The sequence below is a fragment of the Gymnogyps californianus genome, chromosome 28 (assembly GCF_018139145.2).
Source record: "Gymnogyps californianus isolate 813 chromosome 28, ASM1813914v2, whole genome shotgun sequence".
Classification (NCBI taxonomy): Eukaryota; Metazoa; Chordata; class Aves; order Accipitriformes; family Cathartidae; genus Gymnogyps; species Gymnogyps californianus.
The window spans coordinates 430,606-449,910 of NC_059498.1; the positions used below are offsets into that span (position 1 = coordinate 430,606).

Sequence of the window (19,305 nt, forward strand, 5' to 3'; positions counted from 1 at the left end):
GCTATGGCTTGGTAATATCACCCTGTGACATGTTTCTCCTTCTCCAGTTGCTGGCACCCAGACCTTGTTGACATCCCAGTCCCTCCAGCTGCTGGCACAGAGACCTCTGTGACGAAAGGCCTCTTCTCCAGTTGCTGGCACCCAGACCTTGCCGCACACCCCGCAGTCCATCCAGTTGCTGGCACCCAGGCCTACAATCCCTATGGCCATTGGTTGGTTGCCCAGTTACTGGCACCCAGATCTCTCTTTCACACCAGTCTCTCCAGTTACTGGCACTCACACGTGGGAAGTCACACAGAAGAATGGTTAAGAAAGGATTTATTAAGAAGGCAGGGGGGACTGTAGGGGTCAGGCACAGGGCTCATCCCAACAAGTGCACTGACTGGACTCTGCTTATGTGTAGCTGGCTCCTTTTGCCCTTCCTCCTCTCTATTGCCTCCCCTTGCTCCTCCCCAATCCTCTATTCCCCCCCACCTTTCACCCTTCCCCTAAGCATTCCTTAATAAGTGTAGCCTAGTCCCTCAGGACCCTCCTCAAACATCCATAATCCTCATGTTCCTCTTCTCACTTCTTGTCACTTACAAAGCTCAGGCTGACCCACTTCAAAGCTACACCTGCAGTTTCCTAATGGCCCATCAATTAGCAGCTGCAGAGCTCTGGTCTCCCTCCTTGTCTCCCTTATCACTTACTCAGAGATTGGCGTCATTGTGTGCTTTGTTTATCACTTTCCCTTTTACTTCTTCTTCCCTTTGAAAGGAAAAGGGACTTGATCTGATAGCCTTAGTGAACCAGCAGCTCTCACCTTCCACATGCCCTGACAGCATCCTCTGCTGATGTTCCTCAGGAAAGCAGAGTTCCTCAAGACACTGAAAGGCTCCCGTCCCCAGAGAAAACTGGGTCTTTTGAGTCCAGGCTCTGGGGAGAAGCCCCATGTTGAGCTTAGTCTTTGAAGGGTCTCCCTGCAACACCTGCAGCAATGCTGTCATGGCATTCATTTCTCAGGACACCTGAGAAGTTACAAACATGAAGGAAAAGGGAAAGACTGGCCACATGAGCAATCAGTTTCAGATGTAACGTGAGTGTAAAGAAGAACGCCAGTCACTTAAAATGTGTGGAAAGAGACAGTTTGTGACCTCATATTGCAACTTATTTATTGTTTGCCCTCCCAGATGTCCTGTGTTTCCTGCAAGACCCTCTCACAGGTCTTTGTGTAAAGCCCAGCATAAGGACAGACCTGAATTCCAAACCATAGCTTTCTTACCCCATCCAGGTGGAAATGGGCCTTCTCATCCACCTACTGGTATGTCACAGAGAGACTTTTCTCCAGGTGCCTCACTCTCTTTGCCTCCTTCCCTTTCCCTCTGGCCAGGTCTCCTTTGGACATATTCCCTACCCCGTCGCTTCCAGAAAGCCTGAACTTTCTTTGTCACCTCAGAAGGCCTCACTGCCAACAGCTGCCAACATGGGCAGGAGTAGCAGGGAAAAGTCGCCCATGCTGCTGAATGTGCCAAGGGTGGAAATTGGAGCTAAGCCTGTGGGAGCTGAGGGCAGTCAACACAGACATGGGGACAGTGAAACGGTGTATGTCTGAGGGAGATCAAATTGCTCTGATACAGAGCATGCAGGAGAACGTGAAGATCAGCAAGGACAAGGTTACTGGGTGCACTTCCCAAGAAAGCTGCAAGCGGGTGCAGAGCTCTTGACTGCTTCATTGGTGCCCCCCGAGAGTTTGTGCTCAGGAATTGTCTGCCATTCAGGGGGGAGAGGATTCTTTTACATGTAAACCTCATCCCTTTTGGATCGGTGGAAATGTCTCTTGGCAGCCACTACAGTCCCATATCTTATTTGCTGCATGAAAATCCAGATGTCTTGACCAAAGTGTAGAAGTGGAAGAATGGAAATCCCCACACCCATGTCCTCCATCAAGAGGGAATTATGGCTAATGAAGCATCTCTCAGAATGACTGAAGGCCAAAAGCTTCAGTCTCTCTTCTCCAGCGTCTTCCTTCCAGAGGTGCTGGTGGGCTTCCTCAGGCCAGGGGACATACCCATCTCCTTCCACCGCTGCATGGCCCAGCTGTACTCCTCCCAGCTGCTGGGCAGAGACCAATGCTTCCTCTGCACTCTCATCTCCTATGGCCACTGCTTGGCTATCTGCAACCCTCTGCGCTCTGGGGCCATCATGCATCAGGCTGTGTGCATCTGGCTGGTGGCAGGGACAGGACTGGCCGGTTCCCTGCTTCCTGCTCTGCATACAATACTCACCTCCCATTTGGCTTACCGTTGGCACATCTGCCCATTACCCAGGCACATCTGCCACTTCTTCACTGTTCTGCCAGCCCTGCTGGCCATGGCTTGTGCTGGCACTTCTGCCAACAAGGTCGAGATCATCTTCAGTGTTGGGGATGTGACCCTCGGCTGCTTCCTCTTCATCCTCACTTCTTACAAGTGCAGAGCCAGAACCATCCTGCAGCTCTGCTGTGCAGAAGGCAGGCACAGAGCTGGCTCAACCTGTGCTTCCCATTTCATTGCTATGGCCTGTTTCTGTGGCCTGTGTGTCTTCATGGGAAGTGACCTCAAAAGGGTCACTAGACAGAGTGGTGGCTGTGCTTTACACCACTCTTACTCCCCTGCTTAACCCCGTGATTTACACCCTAAGAAACAAGGATGTGAAAGCTGCTAGTAGTTGTTCACATGCAATAAACAATTCGCAGGGTTGTAGTGTTCCCACAGTCAGTGAAGAGACATCAGCTCACACATGGGACTTATCCCATCCCAAAGCAGACGGGCACGGTAAATGGGACAAATCATCTTTCTGGAGACACTGATCCTGCAGTTGACCAATGGTGGCCTCTGAACTCCCCAGCTAGCATAAGCTCACAGCAGGGCCTGCCTACCTGGTCACGTGTGCATGGCTTGCTTCATCATGCCATCAGAAGTGAACCCACAGCCTGTCCTACGAGAGCCTACAAGCAACTCCATCCCATGTCTAAAGGCCATATCCATGTCCACGGTACTCAGGGACAGACAGATAGCAGGGAGAGGGCTTTTGTGGGGGTGAATGGGCTCAAGCTGGGCACGTTACTCTCATCAGCTGCATCCCCTGCTCTCACCGAGTGCAGATGAATCTTCCCTCAGCCACGCTGAACCCTTGGAAACAGGACTTGCAGAAGATGACTCTGTCAAGTCCAAGACCTGTGCGGTGGCCCTGGACAGTGTAGATAGCCTCTCTTTGGGTGTCTTGAGTCTCCTCAATTAACTCTAGATGACTAGAGGTCTGGGAGGGGTGTGTCTGTTTCTGTGCGTGTGTGTGTTTGTGTGTTGTCTAAGCCAGCTGTTTAGTCTGTCTTGAGTGTCCTTTAGTGGACTCTTCCAGCATGTGAGATGAGTTCTCTGCCCACGCGGACGTCTTTTGCACCGGAAATGCTTGGCCATCTCATCCTGTCACACAAAAGACGCCTTCTCTGGGGAATGTGCCTGGCATAAAGCAGGAAATGAAAAGACAGTGATTGAGGAAGCCAAAACACAGCCATAGCATTAGCTGGGATGTTTTGCATTCAAGATGAGCTTGTCAGAAAATAATCACCTCTACAAGGGATGCCTCTGGCAGCCTGGGGCAGTAAAGGTCCATGATAAAAGCCAGCCCAGCTCCTCGCTCTCTCATCCACTTCTCTTGCCTCCTTCTCCTTGGCAGTCAGGTGAGTCTCAAGCCCCTTCTCCTTCTCTGCTCTCTCAAAAAGGAGGTCTCACTTCAATGGGCCTCTCAGCTGACGCTGGCTTTGTTCTGTGCCAAATCATGGGGCTGCTTGTCATGGGAGAGGGAAGTGGGGAGAAGGATAGGCACGGAAGGAAGCTGGGACTGTACTGAGGTGGCTTCTGCACTCAGGGGCTAGGCAGTAGCTGCATAGGAGCTGGTAGCTCCTTTTGGGCCCTGGCAGGACAAGGCCAAAAGCCCTCATACATCTCTGCACAGCCTCCATCTCCTGGCCCTGCATGTTCTTTGGCTTCCTCATGGTGTGGTGACAGGCTGCTCCTCACGCATCCCCATGTTTTTCTTCCTCCCTGCCCTCTCTCCCAGGTGCACCTCAGGCATCCAAGACATGTCCTGCTACAACCAGTGCCAGCCCTGCCAGCCCTGCGGCCCGACCCCGCTGGCCAACAGCTGCAATGAGCCCTGTGTCAGGCAGTGCCAGAACTCCACTGTCGTCATCGAGCCCTCCCCCGTGGTGGTGACCCTGCCCGGCCCCATCCTCAGCTCCTTCCCACAGAACACCGTTGTGGGCTCCTCCACCTCCGCTGCTGTTGGCAGCATCCTCAGCTGTGAGGGAGTGCCCATCACCTCTGGGTGCTGTGACCTCTCCTGCATTACCAGCCGCTACTGTGGCAGCAGATGCCGCCCTTGCTAAAGATGCTGGCAACGGCCTCCCCTAAGGACCCCCAGGAACTCAGAACATGCTGCTGGACAAAGGATCAAACTTCAGACCATTCTTTTCGGACTAGTTGGTCATCTCTGGCTTGCCCTGCAAGGGCAAGTCTGGAAGGGGCCAACCTGGGCTCTCTGAAAACATGGCCAACGTCTACCTTTCCTGTCTTCCACTCACCTTTTTTCTCCCTTTTCTTTGTTGTCTTGTGCTCGCGTCAAAGCCTGCTGTGAGGACCCCAGCAACGAGGCTGGAGGGACCTGCTAGCCTGTCTCCCTTTGCCGGGCAGGTCAACAGATGCCCTGTGGGAACTCTGCCACAGGAAAAGGGAAACACATTCCTGGCTGATCGTGCTCCTCCGCAACGGGGGCCTCCACTTGGAGTGACCTCATTTCCCTCTTTAGACTCATTAAAAATTGCTGCAACCCTGCCTGTGTCCCTTAGGTTGTCTTTCATCTGTATACTGACTGCCGAGGGAGAAAGCCATTGCTTTGGAGGGGAATTAGGTGGGGACACAGGGGGACCCTTCATCACTCCTAGAGGCATTGGAGGTTGGGACACACTGCAGCGAGTCCTCTTTCAGGCACTGCTTCCTGAAGGTGAGGGAGACAACCCTAGTGTGTTCCCAAAGGATGGCAGAAATTGGGAATGGATAAATAGCCTTGGGGATGGCCCACAGTCCCTACTCCACCTGTCCCTGGCCTCCATCAGCCGATCTAGGGGTCAGCATGGCCAGCATGCCTGGGCATGGGCAGCAGGTACAGCTTCCCCGTGCAGCCCTATCACCCTTCAGCACAGCATCAGGCATGGTCCACCTGTTGCCTACATGTGTAGGGCTGAGGTGTTCACAAGTTAGTATTGGTATCAGCTACAGCAGGCCACACACTGGAGTCCCCTGTCCCTGTGAACCCAACACCTCCTTGGTGAAGGCAGGCCCAGCACAGTGACTGGTGCCCAAACGTGCAACACTGCTCTGTGCTGCCTTGTCTTCCTCAAGCACGGCTTTCCTGAGCCCCGGGAACCCTACAGCCCCACAAGTGCCACAACCCAACTCTGGTCTGCAAAGGTGCTGTGTGAGAACAGATGCCCTCAGCTCCACAGAGACATGCCACTGACAGTGGGATTTCATTCTGCACTCAGCAGGATCTGTGAGCTGTCCCTGAATGGCACAGGGCACGCACCAGCCCAACCATAGGGCACACGTTGGGGTGCCTTCCCCCAGGCACCAAGCTCCTTCAGCGTTCCCAGAGACCTGGGGCTGAAGTGGCCCTTGTGCTCCATGCAGCACTGCTGCTCCCCACACACAGGCCGGGGTCTTCCCACATCTGCAGACCCTGGGGCCCTGTGGTGTGGGGGTTTGCCTTCATGCAAACCCCACACACTGCCAGCACCACAGGACAGGTTGGAGGACAGAGTGATTCCTGCATCGGGTGAGGATTGGGGGAACCTCTCCCCAGGCCAGGTTCTGTGGGAGGCGGTGCGGGGTCAGGTGTTAACACAGGGGCGACGAGCATCATGAACAAGCTCATCTAGACCCAATGCAACCATGGATCCTACTCCGGCTTGGTCCCTGGCCCAGGGTCTCCGTGAGAGCTCAGGCATAGCAAAGGCCTGCCCCAGCTCTGCCCCATCTGTGCCTGTGTCTGGCCTGAGCTACTGTTGTCCTCCTGGCCTGGCCAGCCTCCTAGATAGTCCACGGCAGTTGCTGGATCGAGCCTTCACTTCGTCCTTTCTTGAGTCTGGCCTTGGCCTGAGCCCCAGCGCCAGCCTTGACCCTGCGACTGAGACCTTCTTCACATCTGTTGCCTAGATTACGGCAATAATCAATAGATGCTTCTGGGATAGAATTATCTCCTATCTAAAATAGAAGTCTGAGATGGACCAGCTCTCTTGTTTATTCTCAGCAGAGCCCTACACCAGGGAAACATTTCTAGGTGCTTAGCCGAGCAACTGGCTCCCTAGAGCCCATGTTTCTCCAAGGCCAGTGAGCGTGGTGATGAATACGCGGCCATATAACCAGCCTGGAGAGCACCGGCTAGCACTTTTCTTGGCACATCAGAACCACACAGAGTTTTTTGACTCGTATGGTTACCCTCCAAGCAGTGCTCTCTTTCCTGAAAGCATCATGGCCTTTTTAAATCACAATGCTACGGATATCGCTTTCCAGAGGAAGCAACTGCAGCATCCCCCTCCACGGCCTGTACATACCACTATGTCTTTTTCCTACATCACCATAGCAAGGGATTACCTTTTGAACAGATTTCAAAACTGTATTCTAACAATCTAGTACAAAATGATCAGATGCTGATGCATTTTGGAAAATATGAAGATGAAGCTTTCCTCATGGCCACAGCTACTCAAACTATGTTTCAGAAGACCCAGACCAGAATCCCTTGCAGCAACTTTCACAAATGTGTTCTGTAAATACAACTTCCAACTCAGCTGCAAGGCTGGGCGTGTGCTCTTTAAGCTCAGCCCACCCCACCCCACCCCACTCCAATGTGTTTTTTAAATGGACACCACAGACAGCAAAGTTTAAAGATTTTATGAACATAAACTTGCCATAGCAGGGGGGATTGGACTAGATGACCTCCAACCTAAACCATCCTATGATTCCATGATTCTATGAATATTTTAGTTTCAACAGTAAACTTTATTTCCCCTCTTTTCTGATCGCTCTGCTTCTCGTGGGACAAGTACTTTTGAAGAGCAGCCGTACACCCCTTAGCTTTCTCGTAGGCCACCAAACCTGGTTGCTGGGGAATGTTCCTCACGTCAGCACCCAAAGACTAGACTGTATCAGCCCTCATGTCTTCCCCGGCTAATGGCAGCACCCATAGCTGCTCCAGCTAACTGGCAGGCACCAGATACATTTTTTCCACATAGTCCACATACTCCCTGGCATTTCCAGCCGCTACTGTGGCAGAAGGTGTCTCCTCTGATAAAGGTGCTGGCAACGGCCCCACAGAGAAACCTTGGGGAACTCAGAACATGGTGCTGGGTAGAGCATCAAGATTTTTCAGTGTTGTTTTCAGGAAAGCTGACTGACCATGTCTTTCTCTCCCTCTTCTTTGTTTGCTTCAGTTCTGCTTGGCAACAAGGTTCCCCCAAGACCAGCCTGGTGGGGACCATCTGTCTCCTCTCCCTCTATGGGGCAGGCAGACGGACATCATCCATGGCCAAGGACTGCAGACTCTCGGCTGCCTCTGGGGATTCCTGTACTGTTGTCCTGCACTTGGAGTGACTTTGTTTCCTTCTTTTGACTCATTAAAGTTCTGCTGCATTCAAGCCTGGCCTCCATGTGGTCCTTCCCCCTCTGGACACTCCCGAAGGTGCCAAAGGAGAAGGGTGTTGCTCTGGGGTGCAAGGGAGGTGAGGGCACAAGGAGACCCTTCTCCATTCACAGACGAATGGGAGGCTGGGACACCCTGCAGTGGCTCCTCTTTTGGGCACCATCCCTTGGAGCTGAGGAAGTCATCCCTGCTGCTCTCCTGCCAGTGACCATCAGGCCTTGCCTTGCTGTGTCTCTGCCCACAAATGCCCAGAAAGGCAGGAGGCCCTGAGGGGTCAGCAGCCCCATGAGCTCTTGGTGAAGGGTGTTGCTCTTGCTATGGCTGGAGCTGTGCTGGGGTGGCAGGAGGTGGGTCTGGGGCTCTGGAAGATGCTTTGCTTTGCAGAATGGCAAGAGTGGTAATGCAAGGAACAGCCTGTGGTGTATTGCTGAGGGAGATCAAGTTGCTCTGATACAGAGTATGCAGGGGAATGTGTGCACCCATGAGGGTATGTCAAGGGTCCTGCTAAAACCAAGGTACACCCCAGCCAGTGCCCCTCCCCTTCCCCACAGTGCCAGTCACCTCCTCACAGAAGGCAATGAGGTTGCTCAGGCATGATTTGCCCTCAGCAAACCCATGTGAGCTGCTCCCAATCCCCTTCTTGCCTTTCATGAGTTTAGGAATGGCTTCTGAGAGTATTTGCTCCATCTTCCTTCCAGGGGCTGAGCAGGGGCTGTCCAATCAGCTCCCTGAATACCCTTGGATGCATCCCATGAGATCCCATGAACTTGTGTACATCCAAATGATAGTAAGAGCTCCTTAGTTCTTTCTTCTTCTACTGGGGATGCTGCTTTATTCCCAGAGAGGCCGCAGGGAAGCTCAGGGATGTGGTAGGCCTGAGGAGAAGCCATACCAGTAAAAACTGAGGAGAAATAGGCATCGAGTACATCAGCCTTTTCCCTCTCATTTGTCACCAGGTCCCCATCCTCACTGAGCAGTAAGCCCACATCTCCTTAGCCTTCCAAGTACCTCCATCCCATGGCAAAACACCATATCCATGTCCAAGGTACTCGAGGACAGATGGGTAGCAGGGAGAAAGCTTTTATTTGGGTGAATGGGCTCAAGCTGGGCACCTTACTCTCATTAGCCGCATCTCCCCATCACACCAAGTGCAGATCACGTCTCACCTCAACCACATTGAAGCTTTGGACACAAGACTCGCAGAAGATGACTCTGTCAAGTCCAACACCTGTGCAGTGGCCCTGGACAGTGTAGACAGCCTTTCTTTGGGTGTGAGTCTTCTCAACTAACTCTAGATGCCTAGAGGTCAAGACGTGTGTGTGTGTGTGTGTGTGTTGTCTAAGCCAGCTGTCTAGTCTATCTTGAGTGCCAACAGAAGAAAAGTAGGTGCTTGTAAGGCATGGATTGCCGGATCTGTATGAGACAGGGTGAACTGAGGTTTGACAGTGCCTATTTCTCTCTGCTGATGACCAGTGGAGCAAAGATGAGGAGCTCACCTGGAGACAACTGCTCTGGAGGCAATTTCCCCCTACTCATGTCTTGTCTGACTTTGCACTTAGATCTTTACTTAGATCTTCACTTCAATGAAGACTGAAGGCTTAGGCCTTAACTGCCGTTAGAGGCTCGGAAATGAGGTAGGTGAACCCCTTCCCTTACTCTCTCTGTATTCATGTGTCCATAGTTGCCTTTAGTTATCTCCCACCCTGGAGGTTTCAAGACCACGTTAGTATCCAGCACTGAATACTTGACATTTCCAGTCGCTTGGGACATGTCTATTTCAGACATCTCCTGCATGTCAGCAACTGGCCATGCCTTAGAGAGCTGTGTGGCTGTTCCTTACTTGGCCTGTGTGAAGAGAGAGCATTACCCATCTCCAACAAGCCCACGAGATCCCGCCGAGATCAAACTCCCTGTGGCGCACAGAGGGAAAACAGAAAACCGTCTCCTCAGTGTGGCCAGTTTGAGCTTCAGTGTGTTAATGAGGTGGGTGTGGGGATGTTCTTATGCTAACAATGCTGGTGACACTCTGATGCATGCTCTCACTATATGGAGCTAAACTGGAGAGAGTTTACACTGTGTGTGTGCACACAAGGCCCCCCTGTGTGGAAGCAGAGTGGTGGCTGTGAGGGGGCAAGAAAATCGGGAGCACAAGCTGTCAATGCCTACTAGGCAGATGGAGAGGAAACAACGGCAGGCAGTTGTGTACAGCTGGAAGTGAGTCAGCAAGGTGAGAGCTGTTCATCCACACTTCTCCTGACATCACTGCATCCAGAGCTCCTCCAATAAATCAACCCCTTTCCAGTGTTCTCCCTCAGCCAAGCAGACCATGGCTTCATGGCTTCGTCTGGAGGATGGTGCATGAAGAGATGTCGTTTGGATCATTTCCATTGGCTGAGCTGGTGAGTGAAGCCGGCCCAAGACCTCTAGCATAGACTTCCAATGCTTTGCACATTTAAGGAGAGCCAGATTAAGCGGGATTTCTCTGCTCTTTAGCCACATGAGATTTCTGGCATGTGAATTCCTAAGGAGGAAGAAAGGAGAGAAAGGGATCCTTCAGATGGTGGTTCAGCTCCATCTGTCTTAGATACCCACCTGAGGATGAGATCGGTTCTGCCCTAGAGAACTGATCAAGAATCCTCCCTTGTCTCCAGGGAGGGCATAGATGAAACCCCTTGGTTCACCTGGCTTCTCAGCAGAGCTACCTGGGAGGGGACTCAGCTCAGAGAATTTTGCCTTTGACCACTGAGACATGGATATCTCTGCCCAAGTTGAGATGTCCGACTTATTCATCTAAGCTGCTCGCTAGACTCCTGCCTTAGTCCTCAGAGGCAACCTGGCACTTCCAGAGGGCTTTTAGCCATGTATGTGAGGCAAGATGAGCCATGTCTCTTTCCCAGTGCCTTTTCTCTGTCCAAAGAAGGGGGGGTAAGCTGGGGAGCTGAGATAAGGGTATTTCATCATACATCTTTCCACTTGGTCAGCAGAAGTCCCTCCCCTGACTCTGAGATGACAAAATTACAAAGAGGTGAGTCTTACCCCTAGTAGCTAGGCTGAGAAGCAGACATCAGTGGAGGTAATGGAGGTATTTGCAAAAGTTTCCTGTGCTGAGACTTGGAAGAAAGCAAATATGCAAGACCACAAGTCCTTGAGTAATGACTGTCATGCTAGCCTGCTGCCCTGTGCTGCTGCCCCAGTATTCTGCAGCTCAGCTGGAAACCCCTGTGATCAACCAAAGAGGTGACAAAATCTCTTCCAGTGCCATGTTGTCATGACAGCGATCTGTTCCCTCAGTCTCATTTGCAGAGATTGCAACTCAGGATTTCCTGCCTTGAAGAGTGCAGGTATGTTATTCCCTTCCTCTGCAACAGCCTTTCACGTAGCTGGAGCCCCTCAGCCTGCCATCCACAGTTTCCTAAATGGGATTTTCATCTCAGGGAAGCAATTGCATTCACCATGTTCTAAAGGAGAGGCCTGCACTTGATCCGATAAATAATTCTCCATGTTTATTTGATGGTGTAGGCCTGACCTTCAGGGTCAGATCTAGTTGTCCAAATGTGCTTCTGCAGCAAAGGATTTCCCTGACCATTTTAACTTAGGTTTTGATGCTGTTTTCCCGTGCTCTGCACCAACTGCTTTTCAGGGACGATGGCTTTCTTTCACTACTAGTAGCGTCTGAAGGACCAGCACAGGCATGCAAACTCTCACAGAAACATTCCTGTCTTTGCAGATGGACCTCAACACTTGGGGGCACACAGCAAATGGGACAGGTGTGGAAGAATTCATCTTTCTTGGCTTTCCAGGCGCGTGGCATTCCCAGGTCTCCCTTGGCATAGTATTTGCACTGACGTACTCCCTGACACTAATAGGCAATGCATCCATCATAGCCCTCACGTGGATGAACAGCAGCCTCCATACCCCAATGTACTTTTTCCTCTGTAATCTCTCCATTCTGGAGATCTGCTACACAGTGGGCATTGTTCCCAAAGCCATAGGAGTCATGCTGGGGACTAGCCAGACCATCTCCTTCAGTGTCTGCATCCTCCAGTTGTTCTTTCTTCTCCCCCTAGGCTCCACTGAGTGTTTTCTCCTGTCTGTCATGGCCTATGACCGCTCCTCAGCCATATGCTACCCCTTGAGATACAGCTCCCTCATGAACAGCGTCCTGTCCTCTCAGCTGGTGCTCAGCTCCTGGCTGGGAGGCTTTCTGGCCATCTCACTGCTGACCTTTCTGACATCCAGGCTGACGTTCTGTGGGCCAGATGTCATCAATCATTTCCTCTGCGATATAGATTCCTGCCTTGCCCTCTCCTGCAGTGACACGTGGCCTGTGGAGCTAGTGACCTTCCTTGTCTCCATAATTGCTGTGGTGGCCTCCTGTGTGGTCACCCTCATCTCCTATGTGTACATCACCTCTTCCATGCTGAGACTCCAGTCAGCCCACGGCCAGAAAAAGGACTTTTCCATTTGCTCTGCCCATCTCAGTGTCGTCACGATCTGGTATGACTCCACCGTGTTCCTGTATGTCAAGCCGTCAGCCAAGAACTCCCTGGATCTGAACAAACGCGTGATTACCTTTCACACAGTTGTAACTCCTTTGCTGAACCCCTTCATTTACACACTCAGGAACAAGGAAGTGAAGCAAGCTCTGGGGTGGGCTTTCCAGAAAAAGTGAAGTGGCTTTTCAAAGGGCCTCAGTGGGAGCAAACAGATTCATCCCCTCCCTCCCATGACTTCTACCCTGCGCAAGTTCCTCACCAAAGTGTAGGCGCACCTGGGCATCACAGGTAGTGAGAAGCCACCAGTTCCCCAGTGAGCTCATCTCACTCACCTTACAGCCATCTTAGGCTGGCCTGAGCCTCCATTCTAACAGTCCCACCTCCCTCTGTTCACTCCTGGGTAAACTCAGAATGCCTCACAGTGCTGTAAAGACCAGCGCTTGGAAAAGGTCCCAAACCCCACCCAGAAACAGTTCTCCGACAGAACACTGGAGGAGTGGTCCTCCCCCAGGTTTGTATTCCAGTTTGCTAAGAAGTACTCCATTTTGTCAGGGATTCATCTGAATCCCCTGAAGAAGTCCCAGCAGCTGGCTCATTGCTTTAGGAAATGGGCATGTATTTCTCCGTTTAGTCTGACATTTTCTGGATGCATCTATGCCCCGTTCTTGCGGCTGTTTCACAGAATCATGCTTTGGTTCCAGATAAAATTTGGTAATGTCTGGGATCTCTACCTCTAGCCATTATTCCTAGCATAAGACAGCCAACAAAATTTACACTCCCCTTCCTTCCCTCTATCCAGTATCTGAATGTACTTTTAAATTTTTACTTAAAAATATGCAAATTGCTCTGCTTCATGCGAGATGCATCAGGGCATTTCCACATCTAAAACCCCACATCAGTTCTTAACAGTCCATCATTCCACCCATTTTGGGCCTCGTCGTGGAAACACTTTAATGTGATGATTGGCAAAGCCCCCAAACTGCAGAGCTGTGAAAGGCTGGCTGGGTAGCAAGTCTCTCTTTACACTCATTGGGAGGACATTAGCCCTTCCAAAGGGCACTTGATTTTCCCCTTCCTATGATTTTCATTTCAGAACAGATGAATCACGTTCTCAAAGCTCTTCTTTCTGCACACTGACAGTGAAGGGAATCCATGCGACCACTGCATAAGGAGGAGGCATCAACACGGCAGATACACTTTTGTGAACAGCGTGGGATTGATTTCACCTGAGGGTAGAGCTCTCCGAGTGAGATGGTTGAGTCCGGACTGAACGTCTACTTGTCCCTTCCTTCTGGAAGCAGTGGTGCTTCTGGAGGTGATTGTCCTGTGTCCACCTGTCCTGGGCACTTGGCTCTTAGACCTGCAGCCAGGCCCAGGCACCTCTGCAGCCCTGGCGAGCAACCCAAAGCAGGACCTGAAATGGCCAAGGGACCTGAGACACAGCGGAGTGCAGGACACTGAGGGCTGCCGTCAATTCCCCATCAACGCTGCCTAGAGCCCTCTGAGATAAATAGGGGCGTGCAAAGCCTCCAACAGGGCTGGCAGAGCAGACCCATGTCACTTGCGAGAGGCAGGCCGTCCTGGAACAGCACTAGGACAACCACCAAGTACCCTGGGCTTTCTCAGCTGAACTGGATGATGCTCCATGAGCAACAGACTCCAATTCATAGGGTGGCATCCAGGTGGAAAGCCAGCACCCTCCAGCTGAGCTGCCACATGCAGTGCTGGGGTGGGATTGCCTGAGAACAGGTCCCCAGAACCATTCCTGTTGCCTATGGGAGGAGACAAGATCACTGAGATGTGATTACCAGCTGTTGGACAGAGAAACCAGCATGGACTCAGGGACATAGGGGTTCCTCCCAGCTGAGCACTGGCGGTTTCCCTGAGAAGGAGAAGAGACAGGTAAAAGAGCGGGACCACTCTCCGACAGTGGATGAGTGCGGGAAGGGTTTGAACAGAGAATCCTGCCCAGTGTCTGGCTGATGGGTCTTTTTCACTTGCTGACACCCAGATGCAGGGCAAGGAAGGGCTCTTCCCTTCTTGGGCTACTATGGCCACGTGGCAAAACCGTAAGAGCAGTTGTGCCTCCTACCACAAGCTTCGTTCTCCAGCTATGGCCATCAGTGGAGGCATAGGGAAAGGGAACAGGAAGACAAGCTGATAGGTTACTTGCCCTGAGTACTCACTCCAGTGTACCAGCTGTTTTAAGCAGAGGGCATTTACAAGCCTGGTTTGGCTTGTTTATGGTGTAGCCTCCAACGGGTCTGCCTCAAGTCAGGTGTCTTGGACTCTTTTCATCATCGAAGACCCTGGATCTAGACGCAGCTGTACAAGTCACGCTGGCACGTGCTTCACAGCAGCACAGGCGGGGGAGGCAGAGGCTCAGCCTCACCACAGCCCCCAGGTGCTGCTGCTGGGCAGGCTGACCTCAGAGCTACATGCAAGCAGTGGCAGGGAGGGAACCGCTCCTCAGAGCACCACCCACGTTTCTGTGCAGTGCTGCATGCTGTGGGCACCAGTGTGGGCTCAGTGCACAGAAATAGGCAGCGCTGTCCTGGAGCTCGGCATCCCGCACATTCAGAAGCACCTGGGAGGTCTCCGCAGACAGCACAGAGGAGAACCTCCCTGAATCCGCCTGAGGTTTCCATTTGTCCACCCGCAGCAGCATCTGAGGGGGCTGGCTCTGGCGCTGCTGGTACCAGAAGATGGAGGGGTTGGCATAGCTGGTGGAGAAATTGCAGTGCAGAGCTGTGCTGTGTCCTGCCTGGACGGTCATTTCTGCTGGAAACTGGAGCACAGAGTCCTTTTGGGCATGACCTGTAAAGCCAGAAAGGGCTTTCAGCTTTGCTTGCCTGTGTACCTGTCCGTCTATCACTTCATCAGCTTGCTCACTCTCCCCACTTTCCAGCTCACTTTTCCTAGCCTCTGAAATGCTGAGCGGTTTGTCCCTGCACGCTTCTTTCTGCAGGTTCTTGCCCCTCCTCACCCCCCAGATCATCCTGCTTTTCAGCAATACTCACTGGTCTTTCAGTCCACTGATTCTCTCCATATCTGCCTCCGATCTGTGTTAACTGCTGGTCTCTCCTTCAGCAGCAGAAGACAGGAGCTCTTCCTCTCCCACCTCTGACTACATTTTCTTGCTATCTTCTTGCTAGAACAGTTCCTCCATATGACACACCGCGTCCTCTGCCCTTGCCCTGTCCTTGTATGGCATTTCAGCTCTTCTTGCATCGAGTTAGCCTTCTCTGTCCCCCAAGGTTTATGACCATCCCGACAGAGATTAGTAGCATTTTATCCAATACCTCCAGGACAGAAGCTCCTATAGGCCGCATCGCTCCGTTCCCTAGCATCTTTCCCTCTCTCAGGCTTCATATGTATTAGCAGCACATTCAAGAATGCTCAGTACCTGCAAATTCAAGGTGAGGTCTGATTGCTCCTCTGATGCCCATTTCTCATGACATCTCCCAGATTATTTGCCATACCCGTCTGCAGAAACACTCCCAGATCGCCCAGGGAGTCAGGACTCACGTCTCCTCCCTTCCACCACCCACTGCGCAAACTCTTGCCTCATTCTCCCCAACGTGAAAGTCACATCTCACCAAAGTCTGCCAGTCCCACCAGTGCTGCCAGGAAAATCAGGACCATGTCATGCTCTCCCTTCATGGGGTGCCCAGGGACTGCCAGCATGAGGGACCTGAGGCTTGCAACGTCACCTCTTCTTCTGCCTCTGCCAGATCAAAGAGGCCTCCAAACCACAGCCCAGAGGGTGGAGCAAAACTCTCTCCCTGCTGCTCCAGGCAGGCCTCTTTGGGTCTGTCCCCCAACCTCTACCACAAGAAGGCTCTCTAGAGAGATAACAGACTCAGGGTTTAAGTCCTGTCCATCAGAGGGACAGACAACCCTCATGAACTTCTCCTGACATCAACCACCTAGCCAGCTGCACAGGCCTGCACCCAGCTCTGCAGGAGGTGGAGAAGGCGCCCCTGCACCCACCCATGTCCGCCCTGTCCCTGGGACTGTCTGGATGGAGAGAGCACCAGGCACACACTGAAGTGCCAGGACCCAGGTGTCGCACACTCTCTCCCTTCGCCTCTGGCCACGGAGGAGGAACCGGAAGAGAAACATCTCTGTAAAGAGCGTCTGCTGCACAAACCAGCCTCCCAGAGACAGACACACTCCCACACTCTGGCAGGGGGAGGACATGGCAACACAGCTCTCTGTTGTACAGGCAGTCCCTCCGTGTCCCTTCACCCACCCACATTACCCACAGCCTCCAGCTGCTCGTCCCACCCTGGGCCCCAGAACCCCAATACCCAGGCAAGCAAAAGGGCTGCTTGATTTTAATGTCTTCTGATGCCTGCTGCCTGGAGCAGGGCTCCTCTGCCACCTCTCACCCGGGGCCCTTTGCTCACGCAGTTGGCGGGGACTGCAGCAAGCAGGTTATTAGCATAGCAGCCCCCATTCACAACCCGGCTCCCACAAAGCCTTCAGGGTCCTGTTGTTCAGCCGAGGCCATGGCAGAAGGATGGTGGGCTGCCCTCTGCTCTCCAATGACTGCAAACCTGCCAGGAGTTCCCTTGTAATACACCTATAGCTGCCACAACAGTCCCCAGCTGAGGCAGGGAAGAGGGCCAAACCTTGCCTCTCTGCCTCTGAAGCCTGTGAACATGGACTTTCACAGCTGTGTCAGCTCCTACAGACACACAGGCCTCACTGGGAACTGCCTGGGCCCAGGACCCCACGCCCAGAGGAAGGTTGCCATGCCAGAGGAAGGAGGAAGCCCTCCTTCCAGCTCTCACTCGCCTCAGACCTTCAGCCCCCTAGGGCAACGTAGCAGATCTCTTTGTGGCTCACTCCTGAGGTCTGAACTGGAGCCTCAGATGTGTCTTTCAACAAGTGTCCAGCTCAAGCTTCTCTCCTATCTCCTGGACTCCACTTCAACACCAAAGGCTCTCCATCTGAGGTTAAGGGGAACCCTGTGCAACAAGCTCTATGTCCCGAACACTAGCCACTGTGGGACACACTTGACGGTGTCTGTGACAATCAGTATCTCCTTCTCGTGCTGGTGCTGAGGTAGAACTGCCAGCTCTACAGGATGACTTTCCAACACCAGCAGGTGCACACCGGAAGCGGACGCTGGAGCTGTAGGATTCAGTTTGCAGTTGTGTACCTGAGCCAACTTTACAAAGTTATCAGCAAGAAACCACTTCTGGTTGTGGTTTCAAAGCAACGGCTTGTATTGGCACTGTATCAGTTGGGTCTTTCTGTTCCAACAGTGCCTGGCGATGCTAGTGGGCTGAAAGAGATCCCCAGCCCCTGCTCGTTGAGCAGCAGCAGCGCCCGGTTCTGGCGGCAGGACCGAGGGCTGCCCGGCTGCCCGTGGGCAGGAGGATCTCTGCTGCCTGCCTGCCTGTGCAGAGCAGAAAGGCGCTGCTCCTCGCCGGGAGCCAGCAGGGCCAGCGGCTGCACTCGCTCCTTCGCGGGCACGGCCGGACACCGCCACGGCTGCGGTCGCGATTCCTCCGCCACTGTCGCGGGGGATTGCTGTGTGCGTCCCGGTGGGAGTGCGGGGGTGAGCGAGGGGCGGGAGAAGGTTTGTGCCCAGTGGGCGGCGGCGGAGCCGCGTCGGGGGCATCGCCCGGGGCTGCGGGGCCTCGGCCAGTCCGGTGTCGGTGCCAGGGTTGATGCTGAAGACGGTGGCGGTGCCAGTCGATGCGGGAACCGCCCCGGGGCACAGGGCCGGGCGCGGCCGGGCGTGGCCGGACGGGGCGAGGCGGCCCCGGCGGGCGGAGCGGCAGCGCCCCCTGGCGGGCCCGCCCGGGGCTGTCCCCCCGCCCCCGACACACACGCCCGGCCCCGCCCGCCGCGGTTCCTGCCCGGCCGCAGCCCCGGCTCCTCTCCCCGTGTCTCCCAGGGCGCAGTAATACACCGCCGCGTCCCCGCGCCGGGGCCGGGCGAGCCACAGGGCGCTGGACCGGCGGTCTGCCGCCACCGACAGCCGCCCCGCAGGGTCCCGCAGCTCTTTGGACCCTTTAGTGCCGCTCACGAGGAATGCGGGGCCTCGGCCCGGGAGCTGACGGTACCAGAAGATGAACTCGCTGGTCTGTATGTTGGGGTGTGAGCAGCTGATGCTGATGCCGGTGCCCTCGTGGTCTCTGCCGACGGCTCCTGCTGCACCTGGGCTCTGCCCGCAGCCACTGCCGAGAAAGAAGGAGGAAAGGGCAAAGATCACCAAAGATTGCCCAAAAGTCAGGCGCCTGAATGGATGGATGGATGGATGGAGAGAGGAAGAGGAGGGAGAATGGCTGTTACAGTGAAGGACAGGGGGCTACATTCAGGGCAATAAGAACTACTGAACGCACAGGGGAAGGAGAGGGTGCATGGAAAAGCAGGCGTGCATGCAAGCAGGCTCGTACCAAGAGAGGTGGTGGAGAAACAGGGGGAACAAGAAGAGAGGACTCAGAGGGTTTGGAAAGGGGGATGAGGGATGGCGGAGAGGCGGGGAGGGGAAAGACACGCTGAAGAAGGAGAGGGAAGAGGTGGCGGTGGGCTCCCTGGGGAACACCCCGGGCACAGCCCCGGCCCCCATCCACCGCCGCCAGCCCCACGCACCCAGGAGCACCGCGGCCAGCCCCGCCAGCCCTGCGCCCCGGCACCGCCGCATCCCGCCGCTCCGCCGCCTGCGCCTCGCTGCCCCCGCCAGCCCCGGCTCTCTGCTACGGCCGCGCCGCCGCCTCCCCTCCCCTCCTCTCCTTCTCCCCCTCCCCCTCCCTGTCCCTCTCCTCTCCGCCGCCGCCAGCTCCGCCCCGGGGCTGAGCCCTGCGCCGCCGCCGCTCGGGGTCTCGCCCGGGCTGAGAGTGCTCAGGGGCTCTGCACGGGCACAAGTTTGTCTCCTGGGAATTGGACTTCCCCGTCCTCCAGCAAGGCCACCCCAGCAAGAAGAAGCATGTACAGCACCAGGGGCAGCCTGGGACAGCAGCAGGGCCCTCACCCAGGAGATGGACCAGCTGCCCAGAGCTGTCTGCGAGCTCAGGGGCTGGGAACAGCAGCCACGGATTCCCTGCGGATGGCAGAGAGGAGGCTGAGAGCCTCCCTT

The 19,305-nt window shown here is 54.2% G+C and overlaps 1 protein-coding gene, 1 pseudogene and 1 gene segment (V, D, J or C); 1 reads left to right on the top strand and 2 right to left on the bottom strand.

Moving 5' to 3' along the window:
• The first annotated feature begins 9,481 nt into the window (after positions 1 to 9,481).
• Positions 9,482 to 12,385, top strand: LOC127026656 (olfactory receptor 6F1-like). The gene is given in 4 exon segments (XM_050911997.1): positions 9,482 to 9,671; positions 10,016 to 10,053; positions 10,056 to 10,112; positions 11,441 to 12,385. Coding segments are annotated over 4 exon segments (1,230 nt in total).
• A 1,628-nt stretch (positions 12,386 to 14,013) lies between these two features.
• Positions 14,014 to 15,854, bottom strand: LOC127026658 (T cell receptor alpha variable 12-1-like). The segment is given in 3 exon segments: positions 14,014 to 14,091; positions 14,695 to 15,026; positions 15,809 to 15,854. Coding segments are annotated over 3 exon segments (456 nt in total).
• A 1,345-nt stretch (positions 15,855 to 17,199) lies between these two features.
• LOC127026659 (T cell receptor alpha variable 4-like) lies at positions 17,200 to 18,873 on the bottom strand (annotated as a pseudogene).
• Between the last annotated feature and the right edge of the window lie 432 nt (positions 18,874 to 19,305).